Raw genomic sequence first — 16038 nt, forward strand, 5'->3', positions numbered from 1 at the left:
GGTGAGGATGGCCACGGTGAGGATGACCGCGGGGAGCAGTCCCACGGGGAGGAAGCCGTGCTGAAGTGAGGATGGCCATGGTGAGGATGGCCATGGTGAGGATGGCCACGGTGAGGATGACCGCGGTGAGCAGTCCCACGGGGAGGAAGCCGTGCTGAAGTGAGGATGGCCACGGTGAGGATGGCCACGGTGAGGATGACCGCGGTGAGCAGTCCCACGGGGAGGAAGCCGTGCCGAGGCTGAGGATGGTGGCGGTGATGAAGGACAGGCTGACGCGGACTGCGGGCACGCAAAGCTCCCCTCCCCCGGTCCTGGCAGCCGCAGTTTCACGCCGTGCCGTCCCCCGGGGCGGGTTCCGGCGGTGCCGCCCCGGCCCGGCCCGGCGGGGCGGGTTTAACCCCGGCCGGGAAGCGGAAGCGGCGGCGCTGCGGGGCCGCAGGGGCCGGGCCGGGCCGGGCCGGGCCGCACCCGCCGAGCGCGGCCGCAGTGGCAGCGGTGAGGCCGGGGCGCTCTCGGAGGGGACGCTCCAGGGGACAGGGCGGGGACAGGGCGAGGGTGGCGGGCGCGGAGCGGGTAACGGCCCCGCACGGCCCCGGCCCCGCGGGCACCGCGCTCCGGCAGCGCCCAGCCCCGGCCGGGCCGGGCCGGCCCCCGGGGCCAGGGCCCTGAGCCGCCCGTGCTGTCTGCTCGCAGATGCATCACTGCAGGAGGTTGCGGTCGCCGGAGCAGGACGGCGAGCTGGGGCACCGCTGGAAGCGGCGGCGGTCGCGGAGCAGGGAGTACGAGGGCAGGCTGCGGTACCCGCCCCGCAGGGACCTCTCCCGGAGATCGCGCTCCAGGAGGTGAGAGAGCTGCCCCTAAAACCCCCGAGAGCGCTGCCCCTAAAACCCCCGAGAGCGCTGCCCCTAAAACCCCTGAGAGTGCTGCCCCCAAAACCCCCGAGAGCTCTGCCCCTAAAACCGCCGAGAGCACTGCCCCTAAAATCCCCGAGAGCGCTGCCCCTAAAACCCCCGAGAGCTCTGCCCCCAAAACCCCCGAGAGCTCTGCCCCTAAAACCCCCGAGAGCTCTGCCCCTAAAACCCCCGAGAGCGCTGCCCCTAAAACCCCCGAGAGCTCTGCCCCTAAAACCCCCGAGAGCTCTGACCCTAAAACCCCCGACAGCGCTGCCCCTAAAACCCCCGACAGCGCTGCCCCTAAAACCCGAGAGCTCTGCCCCTAAAACCCCCGAGAGCTCTGCCCCTAAAACCCCCGACAGCGCTGCCCCTAAAACCCCCGAGAGCTCTGACCCTAAAACCCCCGAGAGCACTGCCCCTAAAACCCCCGAGAGCTCTGCCCCTAAAACCCCCGAGAGCGCTGCCCCTAAAACCCCCGAGAGTGCTGCCCCTAAAACCCCCGAGAGCGCTGCCCCTAAAACCCCTGAGAGCTCTGCCCCTAAAACCCGAGAGCTCTGCCCCTAAAACCCCCAAGAGCTCTGCCCCTAAAACCCCCGACAGCGCTGCTCCTAAAACCGGCGTGCTGAGCTCGGCTCCCGGCTGCGGAGCGGCTTGAAATCCCGGGGATGGAGGGGAAGGGAAGGGTTTACCTCTGTCTCTGTGTGTGTGTGTGTGTGTGTTTTCCTGCGGCTCTGGAGTTCTCGGAGCTGGGGCTGTGGCATTAAGGAGGGAGCAGCCTGCCCTGGAATCATGTTTTCCATGCCGCGGAGGCATTAAGGGCTTTCCTGACAGCCGCTTCTCTCTGACAGGCTTAAAATCAGATTTAAAGCGACCACGCTCCTCCCTTGCCTCAGAAAGGATCCGAGCGCTAACTGATCTCTGCTGCTTTGCTTCGGGATTTTACCTTTGCTCCTCTCTCTGTCCAGCGGTTCCACAGGGACAATTAGGAGCGGGACGAGGCCTCGGATGAGGGGAGGGTTCTGGAACAGAGGCCGGAGCCTGCGGCCGCAGTGGGCTGGTGCTGCTGGGGCTGCTGTGGTTCCACTGGTTGGACTGGGCAGGTGCAGCCAGGCAGGAGCTGAGCTCATCTTTAAATTCCTGAAATGCTCTCCAGATTAATTTCTCTCCCCAGCCTGGCTTTTGTTCACTTGAAGGAGGTGGATTGTGAAATAGAGCTGGCGCACACAACAGGCTTTTCCTTTTTTGTTTCCATCTGATGGGTATTTTGGAACAGATTTGGATGAAAGCAGGCTTTTGTTGGGTGAAAACAGCCTTGTCTCTTCTGTCTCAGCCTCTTTGAGGAGACCTGAGTCCTTCAGGTCATTATTTCTGCTTCCTGCGTCCCCCCAAAGCACACCAGGGAGCGTCTGGGCCGATGCTGGGCAGGGCTGTGGGGTTGTGTTCTGGGTACTTCAGCAGTGACCAAGAGCCACGGCTGCCCTGGCACAGTCTGGAATTGTGACCCACTCTGGGATGCCCCCCCAGGTGCCCCATGAAGCTGCCAGCAGCAGAGCTGGTTGTTGACAGGGCAGGGAGCTGCAAACAGCAGAAATTCCCATTTCCAGGCTGAAGGTCTTGGCTGGGGAAGCCGTTGCTGGGTGACGGCACCGACCTGGCCCGGCCCGTGCCCGGGGTTATCTCTGGGGAGCCAAAGCGCTGCTTTTATTTCAGATTGCAACATCTTCTACCTAAAACACAGCTCCTTTCTCAAGGGGGTGTGCAGCAAGCCTCCAGTGAAATCTGGTGGGGAAGGCACTTGTGTTTTAGAGGCAGAAGCAGGGAGGGAGAGCTGCTCTTGTCAGCGTACCCAAAACCTCGTGTGTGTCACCTGTGTGTCACCTGTGTGTCACCTGTGTGTCAGTGCCTACACAACTGAGCTTGGTCCTGGCCCCTCCTGATGCACAGTTTGCCCGTTGTGTCCTGGGAGGTTGTTGCTCGAGGGGCAGGAGCTTGGGGACAGATTTTCCTTCTGCCTCTTGCTGATGATCCGTGGAGCTGCTCTGTGTGTGTGCACACCGAGGGCTTGGTGCCCTGGGACCTCCTGTCCCCCTGGGGTGACAACCAGAGCCCTGCTGCTGCTCCTCGTTTGGTTAAGAACTAATGAGACACCTGCCTGAGGGAGGAGGAACGGTGACAGACACCTGCGTGCGGTGGCACAGGTGGCTCAGGTGACGTGGAATCGTGGCGTGTTGAGGGGTCGGAAGGAACCTTAAAGCTCATCCAGTGCCACCCCCTGCCATGGGCAGGGACACCTTCCACTGTCCCCGGGTGCTCCAAGCCCCAGTGTCCAACCTGGCCTTGGGCACTGCCAGGGATGGGGTCCACAGCAAAGCAGGCAGCCCAGCTGGAGCTCTCAGAGGGTGGTTTTCTCCCAACACCTTAAAATGTGGGATTGCCTCACTGTTTTCTCTCCAGAACTTCTCCTCGCTGCTCGGAGTTTGAGGTGCAGAAAGCTTTGAAGCTCCTGGCACAGGGAGTGGGAGCGAGGAGGATTTCTCTGTGCTGATCGGTGACAGGACCCAGGGGGACAGCAGGGAGCTGTGTCACGGGCGTTGGGGTGCACGTTAGGAAAAGGAGCTTTTCTCCAGAGAGTGAACTAAACAGGCTGCCCAGGAGACAGGGTGGGATCGTTGGGGCGTCCCTCGGGGTCCCGATACTGCGATTCCATGACAGCCTCAGCGGGACTGCTCCAGCATTCCCAGATTGGTGCTGCCAGCCTTTAAGGGCGCTGTTTGTGTGCCGCAGCCACGAGAGGATGCCTTACCAGCGCCGGTGCCGGCGGGACAGCGATGCCTACAGGTTCGAGGAGCGCAGCCCGTCCTTCGGCGAGGATTATTACCCGGCACGCCCGCGCAACTGGCGGCGCTCCCGCGGCAGGGAGCAGCACCGGCCCAGGAGATACCAGCACCACTGCCGCAGGCGCAGGAGCAGGTCTTGTAGCAGTGCCTCCTCGGTGAGTAGCATCCACAGCGAGCTCAGGGTTTAACTGTTCTTGCCTCCCTCCAGCTCCGAGCACTCTGGGTGAGTACCTCGCACCCCGTTTCTGTGTTTGTTGTGGAGTCCCCCATCTGTGTCGTGCTCAGCGGGGAGAGTTCGTCGCTGTTGGGGTTTGCCAGGCCGGCCCCTGTAGCCTTAATCCGTGAGGGAACTAAGCCGTGTTCTTTAGGGCCGGGAAAGGGATCAGGGAGAGCTTCCAGTGGCACTCACGTGGTGCTGACGAGGGAGAGCCTCGGCCCGGGGCCAGCCTTGCTCCCAGGGATCCGTACGGCTCCGCTTTATCCGTGGCCAGGGATTCGCTTCTGCCTCTGGCTGCTGCTGCTGCTGCTTCTGGGGGGGTTTGGTGCTCAGCATTCCTCGGTTTGGCTTCGTGCCTGGATCCCCTTCCAGGTGGGATCGGTCAGCCCGGCTCCCCGGAGCTGTTTTTATGCCCTGTCAGTTCTCAGAGAGAGTCCCACCTTCCGAGGGTACACGTGTGTCCTCTTTCCCCTTCCCACTTGGATTTCAGCTTCTTGCAGACTTCACCCTGAAATGTAGCATTCCTTCCAGGGATTAACTGGGAATGTCTGGAGCTGGGTGGGGGGGCTGGTCCCAGGCATGCCCTGGAAGTGGTGAGAGGTGTCAGACCGAGCACTTGAGCTCTTCCCTCCTGTAAGGAGCACTCCCCTCCCACCTGAAATGTTACCACAGCTGAGAGATGGGCTCTGATCCCAGCAGCTGGATAATCTGCAGGGCTGGGAACTTCTGAGCTCCTCCTTTTGATTCCTCTCCAGCCGACTTTGGAATTTGGGTGTTGAGGGAGCCAGGGCTGTGCTGGAAGCACAGGGGGTGTGCGGTGGCGACGCTGTGAGGTCTGGCAGGAGCTCAGTCCTCCAACACACACCTCACAGCTGTCCCAGCTCTCCTCCCACCTTCTCCTCTGATTTTTTAGGGAGTTTTGATCTTAGCTCATTATTTTGGACCTGCTGGGGGGGCGAGTGGCACAGAAGAGAAGCCTGCTAGAAGCTCAGGCATGGAAATGTCAAGGTTTCCGTGAATTCCTTTGGCTGCAGGGATTGTAACTATTTTGAAAGCAGACTAGAACAAGGTGAGGAATTAGGACAGCTCGCTTTGTGGACCCCAGGTCCTTGCAGGAACCTTGGGCCGGTTTTCCAGTAGAAGCTTGCCAGTAGCAGGGTGTGAGTGTCACCTCAGACCTTGCCTGAAGTGTTCCCTGGGGATCACTTTACCTGTCCTGTTCCTAAAGCTCTCCCAGTTTCAAAAAGGCCGATGCGCCCCAGCGGGTCTGCGAGCAGCCAGCTGGGCACGCGGATCGAGGATCGGCGTGGCAGAACGTTTCCCTTCAGGAGGGGAAGGGCTGGTTCCCAGCCAGGGCAGGACACAGCTCTGGGCAGCTGGAGCTGCGTTTCCCGAGGCACAAAGAGCAGGATGCACAGAGGGAAAAAAACTGCTACTGCGGCTTCTACTGGGCAGCCTGTCCAAACGGAGCGCTCGCCACGCTTGCTGGCCCAGAGGTGACGTTCTGCTGGCCAAGGCCTCCTTCTCCCGTGCCTCTGGCAGCGTCCTCCGTGGGGAACAGAGGATTCCTCCTGCAGCTTCCCATCCTGGCAGAGGCATTTCCCTGCCCCAGAGGCTGTAGCTAATGAGCGAAGTTTTCTTGCCGTACCTGTAGCTGTTGATGACTTTTCTGTTTTGAAGTTAGTTTTGTGTCTTGACGTGTCCCTTGCAATATCCCTATCGTTATATATGCTGTGTGCCTTATGAAATGCTGGGATCTGGAAAATCCACCCACCGGCGGCCCCGTCGTCTCTGCAACCTTTGAATGACCGCTCTGATGGCCCCGGGGGGCGGTGAGTGCAGAGAAGCCAACAGAGCAGTAAGCGCAGCAGGAGCGTGGAAGATGACAAGGAAGGTCACCTGGTGTGCAGGATCGGCGATTGGCTTCAAGAGCGATGTACAGCCACCTTTCGTAAAACTTTACCTCTACTTTTACCCCCGGGTTAGCCCAGATCTCTCTCCCTCTACTGGAGGGGTCTCTAGTGTTTTATTTACTGACCAGTAACTTGCCTGAGGCAGCGCCTGAGTTTTAAAGAGTGTAGCAGTGAGAGACGGTTGTTTAGTTTGCTCTGACGTTTTGTTGGTGTGAAGTGGCAGGAGCCCAGCTCTGCCCGAGCCCCCCAGGCTCACACCCGCTCCTGTTTTCTCTCCTAGATGAGATCGTGGGCAGCCTCGGCGAAGGCACTTTTGGAAAAGTGGTGGAGTGCGTGGACCACGCCAGGTGGGCTCCTGTCCCTCGAGCATCAGGGGTGTGGCAGTTCCCCCTGGGCTCCACGGGACCGAGTTTGTCACCTGCCATGTGTCACTGCCTTCCTCAGAGCCAGGGGGAAAGGCCTGGCTCAAACCTCAGCCCCTCCAGAATTTACAGGCTGGTGTGTTAAGGGAAGCATTCTCCCCTTCTCCTTCTCTTCTCTTCTCTTCTCTTCTCTTCTCTTCTCTTCTCTTCTCTTCTCTTCTCTTCTCTTCTCTTCTCTTCTCTTCTCTTCTCTTCTCTTCTCTTCTCTTCTCTTCTCTTCTCTTCTCTTCTCTCCTCTCCTCTCCTCTCCTCTCCTCTCCTCTCCTCTCCTCTCCTCTCCTCTCCTCTCCTCTCCTCTCCTCTCCTCTCCTCTCCTCTCCTCTCCTCTCCTCTCCTCTCCTCTCCTCTCCTCTCCTCTCCTCTCCTCTCCTCTCCTCTCCTCTCCTCTCCTCTCCTCTCCTCTCCTCTCCTCTCCTCTCTTTCTATTCTTTTCTTAGAATAGAATATTAGAATATTCTCATATTCTAGAAGAGAATAGAATACTAGAATATTTTAATATTATTATTAGAATATTTTAACATTCTAATATGCCACTCTTTTAGAATATTAGAATATTCTAAGAATATTCAAATGTTCTAATATTCTAGAATATTCCATTCTTAGAATAGAATAGAGGAATATCCTGAGCTGGAAGGGACCCACACCAATCATCCAAGTGCAGCTCCTGGCCCTGCACGACACCCCAGCAATCCACCCTGTGCATGCCTGAAAGCATTGTCCTGGAGCTCTGTCAGCCTTGGGGCTGTGCCCATTCCCTGAGGAGCCTGGGCAGTGCCCCTGAACCCTCTGGGGAAGAGCTTTTCCCTGCTCTCCAGCTTTTCCCTGCTCTCCAGCTTTTCCCTGATACCCAGCCTGACCCTCCCAGCCCCAGCCCCAGCCATGGAAGGTTGTGCTGCAGTGAGTTCCTGCTCAGGCGTGGCCCCTGTGACCTCCTAATCTGCTTGGGCACCTCTCCATTGTCCCCTTTAACCTCCCCCATGGTTACATTTGACCCCTGTGTCCTTCTGATCTCTTGTCTGGCCCCGAGCCCTGGGGTCAGTTTGCTGCAGGGCTCTCCTGGCTGGAGAGGGGAGGTGGCCCTGGAGTCCCAAAGAGCTGAGGGGCTGCTGTGTCAGGAGTGTCCCTTGGGAGTGACAGCCAGCAGTGACCTTGCACTAATTGGCAGTGCCAATCAGCCGCTGCCCAAGCGGCATGGAGGGCTGGCAGAGCTTTGTTAGATCCAATGATGCCTGGAGGAGTGGGATGTGCCTCTCCCCGTGGGCTGAGCACACAGGTTCTCTCTCTTGACTCCATCCTTCTGTCTCCTCCCTTCCAGAGGCAAATCCCAGGTGGCACTGAAAATCATAAAGAACGTTGGCAAGTACCGAGAGGCTGCCAGGCTGGAGATCAACGTCCTGAAGAAAATCAAAGAGAAGGACAAGGAGAACAAGTTGTAAGTTCCCAGTGCCACGTCCTGGCACACAAAGCAACGCGGGGCTGAGGGTGGGGTGAGGGGAAACTGCCCCCATTCCTCTACTGCCTTGTCCCACAGGAGCTGGGCAGCTCTCTCCAGAGGTGGCTGAGCAAAGCAGGAAGCATCTCCCTGGGTTGCTGTGCTCCTGAGCCAGCTGGCATGGAGCTCTGCTCCCCAGCCACTCCTGAAGTGGCCAGGAACACCAGAACAGCTGTCCTGAGCATCCTTAAAGGTGGCTAAGCCCTGCCTCTCTCTCCCTGCACAGCCTGTGCGTCCTCATGTCGGACTGGTTCAACTTCCACGGCCACATGTGCATTGCCTTTGAGCTCCTGGGCAAGAACACCTTCGAGTTCCTGAAGGAGAACAACTTCCAGCCCTACCCCCTGCCGCAGATCCGGCACATGGCCTACCAGCTGTGCCACGCCCTGAGATGTGAGTGACCCCAGGCGGGCTGGGGGCAGCTGCACCGGCGCTGGGCACGGCAGAGCAGTGCCCTGCTTCTCTCTGGTTCTTAGAGAGGTTTTTCCCTCCTCCCTCTGTGCAGTTCTACACGACAACCAGCTGACTCACACTGACCTCAAGCCAGAAAACATCCTGTTTGTCAACTCGGATTTTGACACTCTGTACAACGAGAACAAGGTGGGTTGTGTCCCAGGGAGCCCTGGCTGCAGCAGGAATCGGCTGCCTTTATCCCTCTCTGCAGAAATGGGATCTTCCCTGCTCTGTCCAGGCCTTCAGAGCCTGGAAAGTGGGAACAAACTGGAAGGCAGGGCTCTTCTTCCTGCTGTGCCTTCCAAAAGCCGTAAGGCTGCCCAGAGTGTGCAGGGATTTTCTGTAATGCTCTGCTGGAATGTCCAGACCTTGGAACTCCACAGCTCCATCCCTGTAAGGAGGGGCAGAGCAGCACTCCTGGGGCTCCTCAGAGCTCCACAATCCATCCCCGTGAGGAGGTGCAGAGCAGCACTCCTGGGCTCCTCAGAGCTCCACAGCTCCATCCCTGTGAGGAGGGGCAGAGCAGCACTTTGGGGCTCCTCAGAGCTCCATAGCTCCATCCCTGTGAGGAGCTGCAGAGCAGCACTCCTGGGCTTCTCAGAGCTCCACAATCCATCCCTGTGAGGAGGCACAAAGCAGCACTTTGGGGCTCCTCAGAGCTCCATAGCTCCATCCCTGTGAGGAGCTGCAGAGCAGCACTCCTGGGCTCCTCAGAGCTCCACAATCCATCCCCGTGAGGAGGTGCAGAGCAGCACTCCTGGGCTCCTCAGAGCTCCACAGCTCCATCCCTGTGAGGAGGGGCAGAGCAGCACTTTGGGGCTCCTCAGAGCTCCATAGCTCCATCCCTGTGAGGAGCTGCAGAGCAGCACTCCTGGGCTCCTCAGAGCTCCACAATCCATCCCCGTGAGGAGGCACAAAGCAGCACTTTGGGGCTCCTCAGAGCTCCACAATCCATCCCCGTGAGGAGGGGCAGACCAGCACTCCTGGGGCTCCTCAGAGCTCCGTAGCTCCATCCCTGTGAGGAGCTGCAGAGCAGCACTCCTGGGGCTCCTCAGAGCTCCATAGCTCCATCCCTCTGAGGAGCTGCAGAGCAGCACTCCTGGGCTTCTCAGAGCTCCACAATCCATCCCTGTGAGGAGCTGCAGAGCAGCACTCCTGGGCTTCTCAGAGCTCCACAATCCATCCCTGTGAGGAGGTGCAGAGCAGCACTTTGGGGCTCCTCAATCCATCCCCGTGAGGAGGTGCAGAGCAGCACTTTGGGGTTCCTCAGAGCTCCACAATCCATCCCTGTGAGGAGGTGCAGAGCAGCACTTTGGGGTTCCTCAGAGCTCCACAATCCATCCCTGTGAGGAGGTGCAGAGCAGCACTTTGGGGCTCCTCAATCCATCCCCGTGAGGAGCTGCAGAGCAGCACTTTGGGGCTCCTCAATCCATCCCCGTGAGGAGGTGCAGAGCAGCACTTTGGGGTTCCTCAGAGCTCCACAATCCATCCCTGTGAGGAGGTGCAGAGCAGCACTTTGGGGTTCCTCAGAGCTCCACAATCCATCCCTGTGAGGAGGTGCAGAGCAGCACTTTGGGGCTCCTCAATCCATCCCCGTGAGGAGCTGCAGAGCAGCACTTTGGGGCTCCTCAATCCATCCCCGTGAGGAGGTGCAGAGCAGCACCTTGGGGCTCCTCTCACAGCCTGGCCCCGTGCTTTTCCTGCAGAGCTGCGAGCAGAAATCCATCCGGAACACGAGCATCCGCGTGGCCGACTTCGGCAGCGCCACCTTCGACCACGAGCACCACACCACCATCGTGGCCACCCGACACTACCGGCCCCCAGAAGTGATTCTGGGTGAGAACTGCACCTGCTGGGGAGTCTCGGGGTGGGCCCCAGGATGGAAAACCAGCTTGGGAACGCTCCAGCTCTTGGGCAGATAATTTCTAGCTCTGAGTGGAATCCCTGTGGTTTCACCAAGGAGAAATGTGGTGGGGTTTGTTGGGAGCACGGAGTTAATTTGGTTTTCTTTGCAGAGCTGGGCTGGGCACAGCCATGTGATGTCTGGAGCACTGGCTGCATTCTGTTCGAGTATTACCGTGGCTTCACGCTCTTCCAGGTAGAGTTCTTGTTTCCTGAGAACCCTTCATGTCCAAAAGGGCTCAGAATTAGGTGAAGGGGAGGGAAACAAACATCAGGCACTGAAAATGAACCCTGGAAAAGGGCTGGTTTGAGGAGTGCCTTGCTGGAAGGACAGAGGTTGGATCATTTCTGGATTTAGGTTATTTCTGTTCTCTGAAGGGAAAAGCAAAACATGAAAAGTTGGATAGGACCTGGTGGAATCCTTTCTCCCTTGCAGAAGTGACAGACCTTTTGTCATCAGCTCCCCAAGCTCTGACTAACCCACCACTGCTCTGCTCCTTTGCAGACCCATGAGAACCGTGAGCATCTTGTCATGATGGAAAAAATCCTGGGGCCGCTCCCATCTCACATGGTCCACAAAACTCGGTAAGAGCCTGGTCCTGAGTCAGCCCAGGCACCATCACCTGGATGGGAGGGAGAGATCCTGCCTGATCCCCACCTTCCCCGTGCAGGAAGCAAAAATACTTCCACAATGGCAACCTGGTGTGGGATGAGAACACGTCCGATGGCAGATACGTCCAGGAGAACTGCAAGCCCCTGCGGGTAGGTGCCGATTCCCTCCCTTCCCTGGGTCAGGGTGTGGGGCTCAGGGGTGGAATTCCCATTGTAAGTGCTTGGTAGGGAGCCCCAGCTCCCATCTGCAGTGATCCTGGTCTGCCTAGGGCAGGATGGGGATTAGGGAAAGGGGGGAATGCTGTGTTTGGGATGGGAGGCTGCCCTGGCCCAGGGTTCCTGTGTCCTTCTGGATATCTGAGCAGTGGGGGATGCTGTGTTTGGGGTGGGAGGCTGCCCTGGGGGATGGGAGGCTGCCCTGGGGGATGCTGTGTTTGGGGTGAGAGGCTGCCCTGGGGAATGCTGTGTTTGAGGTGGGAAGCAGCCCTAGGGGATGGGAAGCTGCCCTGGGGGATGCTGTGTTTGGGGTGGGAGGCTGCCCTGGGGGATGCTGTGTTTGGGGTGGGAGGCTGCCCTGGGGGATGCTGTGTTTGGGGTGGGAAGCTGCCCTGGGGGATGCTGTGTTTGGGGTGGGAGGCTGCCCTGGCCCAGGCAGGGGCTGAGCCCGTGTCCCTGTCCCTTTCAGACATACATGCTGCACGACTCGCCGGAGCACGCGCAGCTCTTTGACCTGATGAGGAGGATGCTGGAATTCGACCCCTCGCAGCGGATCACGTTCTCGGAGGCCCTCCTGCACCCCTTCTTTGCCGGGCTCTCGGCAGAGGAGCGGATGCTGTGCGGGCGCGGCGCCAGCCGGGACCTGAGCAGATGACGGCCGGGATCCCTCGGGATGGATCCCTCAGGATGGATCCCTCAGGATGGCTCCCTCAGGAAGGACCCCTCGGGATGGATCTTGCCGGCCTCTGCAGCTCAGCCCCACTCCCCTCCCCGAGTCCACAGAGGCTGGGGCACTGCCACAAGGACCCTGGGAGGAGGGGGGAAGGAAAGCTCCGTTGGAAAGCACAGATTTGTCTATTTATATGTTGTAAAGTTAAAATAAAGTGTTTCTTATTGTTTGATACTTCCCTGGTAGGTGGGTGTAGGGTTGTGTTGCCTCTTCTGCAGAGGAAGAGGGAGATGGTGAAAAATCACCTGGAATCAGTGAGGGGGAGTGGCCTGGTGTCTGCCCTGGCAGCAGAAGGTTCTAGAAGGAGAGCAGACAAATAAACATCTGCACACAATAGCACACATGAAGAGTTTCACTTTATTTCAGGGCATGGTCACCCGCAGTGACAGGAATTGGTCGCTACAAACATCAGGTCACAAGTGGGGTCACCAAGCAGTGCCACCGTGCAGTGATTGTCACCTGTCACCACAGCGGGCCCAGAGCAGCAGCCAGGGGCAGCTGCTGTGCTCTGCGGGGGCAGCTGGGGGTAGGAACTATCCCAAACACAGCTACAACAGTGCTCCGTTCTTGGAATTAACTCTGGCACCGTGGTGATGGTGATGAGGACACCCAGAGCCCGTTCTGGGTCTCTGAGTGCTCCAGAAGAGCTCAACATTCCAGGTGTGTGAAGCCAAGAAACATCTGCAGTGAGGGGAAGAACAACCAAATACCCAAATCTAGCAGGCAGCGAGCGCAGCCCCACGCTGCCTGCTGTGCCCTGAACCCTGCACGGGTTTGGGACTGGGAATCCCGTTCCCTACACCGCGGCTGAACCCTCCTGTTGTGCAACACTTTATTTTTTTAGTTCAACGTGGGGAAGCATTTCAAGGCTGGCAACAACCAGGGCCTTGGTACTTCCCAGAGCTCCATCCCTGCAAAAACACCATCACCCGCTCCAGTGCCTTCCAGGCAGGGCAGCTGCACCCTGGACGATCCCTGCCCTGCTCCTGCTCCGTGTGTACAAGCTACAGTTCAACAGCCAAACCCAGGAAGGGCAGGAAAAACCTGCAGAAAGCAGAAATTGAAACAGCAAGTCTCCTGCTGAGGGCCTTGAGCAAAGAGAGTGAAAGTAAGGGGACTACAGCTAACACTGACTACAGCAAGAACCTTTTTAACCCACTGCTGCTCCCGGGTGAAGATCCAAGGAAACAGCCAAAAAACAAAGAAAGGCAGAGGGAAACCTTGTGTTTTGTGAATAACCACCACACTGCTGTCCTGTCCCAGTCAGAAGCACAGCCCGGTCGGTGCCACCACAGCTGGGGCTGAACCGTGGGGCACAGGTGGCCTTGTGCCCAGGATGGAGGGCAGAGCCCCCCAGCCAGCAGTGTCCGAGAGCAGCTGAGGGGAACCAGGGCTGCAGCCAGCCAGGGCACAGCCCCTGGTCCTGCTGAGGTAGATATGGCAACGTGCACGGAGCCAGACCTCAGGGTGAGCCCGGGGCCCAGCAGCCTCCTGGGCCCTCCACACTGCCAGGCTAGACTCGGTAATCGCTTCCTTCCAAGCAGGGAAGGCTCTTCCCTCCTCCTTTGGCAGCCCTGGCCTTTGCTCTAACAGAGGAAAGGAAAGATGCGTGCCTGACTAAAGCCCCAGCTCGGGGCACGAGCAGGTCTGTGGGGCTGGTGAGTGGGACTGGTCCCACCCTGCGCTTCAGCCTCCCAAAGGATCCGGCTGCCCTGGACAGAGGCAGCGCCCGGAGCTCTCCCCGGTGCCAGAGCAGGGCTGGGCGAGGTGGAGCAGCCTGCAGGAGCCATGGGGATGGGTGAAGTGTGAGAGGAGCAGCAGAGCTCCCAGCACTGCCCACAGCCCCAGCTCCTCCCGAGGAGCAGCTCCCTGGCTCGGCTCCGGGGGCACATGGAGCCAGCACAGTGGGTGCCCAGCTGATTGCCAAAGCCAGCGAGCTGGTGGCTCCTCAGCTCGTCCCTGCTCCGGGCACTGCACCCAGGCCAACAAAAGGAACACAGGAAAGGGTAACTCAGCGTTTCTGGCCAGGCACGGGACAGCAGAGCAGATTTCTGATGGAAATCCCGCCCAGGATCTCTGGCACAGCCCTCCAGGAGCACAGCAGCTCCCACCACGGCCTCTCCTGCCAGCAGACAGGAGCCAAACCCCTCCTCAAGCCAAGCCCACCCCATACACAGGCTTTGATTCCAATGGGAATTAACAGATCCGTGAGCTACTTCCCAAACCATACCAAATGTAGCAGGGATGCTGGAAGGACAGGGGAGCTTACCTCAAACACCACCTGCACCACACAGCACCCAACAACCCCAGAGCAACCCTGCCCTGCCCTGCTCCACTCCCCCAGTCCTGGAGCAGCCACTCGCTGGGCCAGCACGGAGAAAGAACAAAAGAAAACAACCCCAAACCCCAGGAGGATGCTGGAAAAGTTCTTTTCCATACCAGGCCTCCACCCCACAGAGCTGGGCTTCGGCCACGAAGCGAACAAAGAAAAGCCAACAGTACATAAGCAATAAGGCCTAGCTGAGCAAGGACATCAGTGCTCCCAGAGCATGTGGGAGCCTCTGGCTCCTGACACAGGCTCTCCAAACAGGGAACCCTCTCCGTGAGGGGCAGGACGGGCTGGGAAGGAGAGGGAGCTGCAGCTGCCTTCTGGAACACAAAACAGGGATGGGGCAGTCAAAACCAACATGGGAACCAAATGAGATTTTCCCTCCACTCAAGGGATTTCTGCATAATCCAGGGGTGCTGTTCCCACCAGGATGTCCTTGCTGGGAATAGTCAACCAGAAGGACCTGAAACATCTCAAAGCTCCAAACCACCCTTATTTGTACCATGTGCCAGCCAGGGCTGGGCAGCAGCAGGGGACAGACACCATGGTCCTGCACGCTCCTTCATCCCACGGCACGAGAGAATGAAAACGGCTTTGCAGGAACAATTCACTTCCTCTTCCTCCTCCTTTTTTTTTTTTTGTTTGTTGGGGTTTTTTTCGTTTCATTTTACGATTATTTCATTTTTTTCTTTTTAAATACACAGCGTTTCTTCCAGAAGGCAAACCCTCCAGAACTTCACATCCTTTTTTTTTTTTTTTTTTCCTTTAAGGCGTCACCAGAGTCGACCAGCCGGGATCCAGCGCACAGCTTGGCTTTCACAGAGCTCCTCCTCTCTCCCTTCAGAGCCAGGGGCTGCACGGGCTCTAAGTCGAGTGCAGGGGGATGACAAACTTGCAGCCAAAGGGCGAGTGGTAGTTGATGCCCACCTCCTGAAAGACCTTCTGGGGAATGCCAATGTCACAGAGGTAGACGCGGCCCGCGCGCTCGCCCAGCGGCAGCGGCAGCCCCAGGGCCAGCGACCACTTGGCGTCGATGCCCAGCTCCATCTCGCTGATGGGGGGGTCTATGCTCAGCACGGGGGCACGGTTCTGGTTGGCCCAGTCCACCACTGCTTTGTACCAAGGCTGGTCTCTCAGAAAGGCATTCTCGTGACAATCCAGGCAGTTGATCACTAAGTCAACCGGGGTGTCTGGGAGGTCTGGAAGAAACACACACATGGTTGAGAACCAGCGGCACCACCAGCACATTTGGGGTTTGGCTTCCACTCTCGCTGCACAGCCTGGCCTTACCTGCTGTTACTGCCATCCTTCCCCCACACAGACCCACCCTGAACAGCTCCCCAGCGCTCTGGGGACATCCCCAGCCTGGCAGGTACAAGACCTCACCCAGTGACCAGCTCGTGAGCAGCCCAATGCCACTGACTCACCAGTGCAGGCAGCCCAGGGGAGCAGTGGGGCTCTCTGTCCAACAGAAAGGACCATTTTCTATTCCACAAGGTGAAAATAAGGCTGGCTTTTGGAACACACCAACTGTGCTGCACTGCTGCCTGCCCCACAGAGCTCCGTCGCTCTCAGCTGCTGCATTCCTTCACCTGCTGCATTCCTTCACCTGCTGCATTCCCCTCACCTGCTGGATCACAAAGTCCTTTGTGCAAAATCACGGAATGGTTTGGGTTGGAAGGGACCTTAGAGTTCATCTCATCCCACCCCCTGCCATGGGCAGTGACACTTTCCATATCCCAGAGCGCTTCAAGCCCCAGCCAGCCTGGCCTTGGACACTTCCAGGGATGCAGGGGCAGCCACAGCTGCTCTGGACAATCTGTTCCAACCTTTCACAATATTTTATAATAGGCAAGTAGCTCTGTCAGCACAGCACAGCCCTAACTCCCAGCTTTGTTCCTCTCCAGAAGTTCAAATGAAGCAGCTTGGAAAACAACTGGTGAAGTGTTAAGCAGAAGCCAGCACTTTCCCAGGAGCTGTTTATTTTAGGGAATACCAAGATGGGAATCCTGACAGCTGCTG

At 58.3% G+C, this 16038-nt stretch overlaps 2 protein-coding genes across 3 annotated transcripts in view; one reads left to right on the forward strand and one right to left on the reverse strand.

Moving 5' to 3' along the window:
* Nucleotides 1–391: 391 nt before the first annotated feature.
* On the forward strand, nt 392–11861 carry CLK3 (CDC like kinase 3). The gene is made up of 13 exons (XM_068204355.1): nt 392–495; nt 694–842; nt 3678–3885; nt 5790–5883; nt 6141–6207; nt 7598–7714; nt 8001–8167; nt 8280–8374; nt 9934–10063; nt 10243–10325; nt 10635–10714; nt 10801–10891; nt 11427–11861. The coding sequence occupies exons 2-13, from the start codon at nt 694–696 to the stop codon at nt 11610–11612; spliced, it is 1467 nt and encodes a 488-aa protein (XP_068060456.1). The 5' UTR covers nt 392–495; the 3' UTR covers nt 11613–11861.
* Nucleotides 11862–12023: 162 nt separating this feature from the next.
* The window catches only part of EDC3 (enhancer of mRNA decapping 3), a 29859-nt gene continuing 25844 nt past the window's right edge, over nt 12024–16038 (reverse strand). For both annotated transcript variants that reach the window (XM_068204353.1, XM_068204354.1), the window contains exon 7: nt 12024–15215. In XM_068204353.1, coding sequence (XP_068060454.1) covers nt 14881–15215 — 335 coding nt within the window. In that variant the 3' untranslated portion in view covers nt 12024–14880. The remainder of the gene's footprint in view (nt 15216–16038) is intronic.

This window comes from Anomalospiza imberbis, chromosome 13 (assembly GCF_031753505.1).
Source record: "Anomalospiza imberbis isolate Cuckoo-Finch-1a 21T00152 chromosome 13, ASM3175350v1, whole genome shotgun sequence".
In the NCBI taxonomy this organism is placed as follows: domain Eukaryota; kingdom Metazoa; phylum Chordata; class Aves; order Passeriformes; family Viduidae; genus Anomalospiza; species Anomalospiza imberbis.

Coding starts and splice junctions, on each gene's coding strand:
- CLK3 (XM_068204355.1), top strand. CDS start 694: ATGCATCACTGCAGGAGGTTGCGGTCGCCGGAGCAGGACGGCGAGCTG. Junction 843..3,677: donor CGGAGATCGCGCTCCAGGAG/GTGAGAGAGCTG, acceptor TGTGTGCCGCAG/CCACGAGAGGATGCCTTACC. Junction 6,208..7,597: donor GAGTGCGTGGACCACGCCAG/GTGGGCTCCTGT, acceptor CCTCCCTTCCAG/AGGCAAATCCCAGGTGGCAC.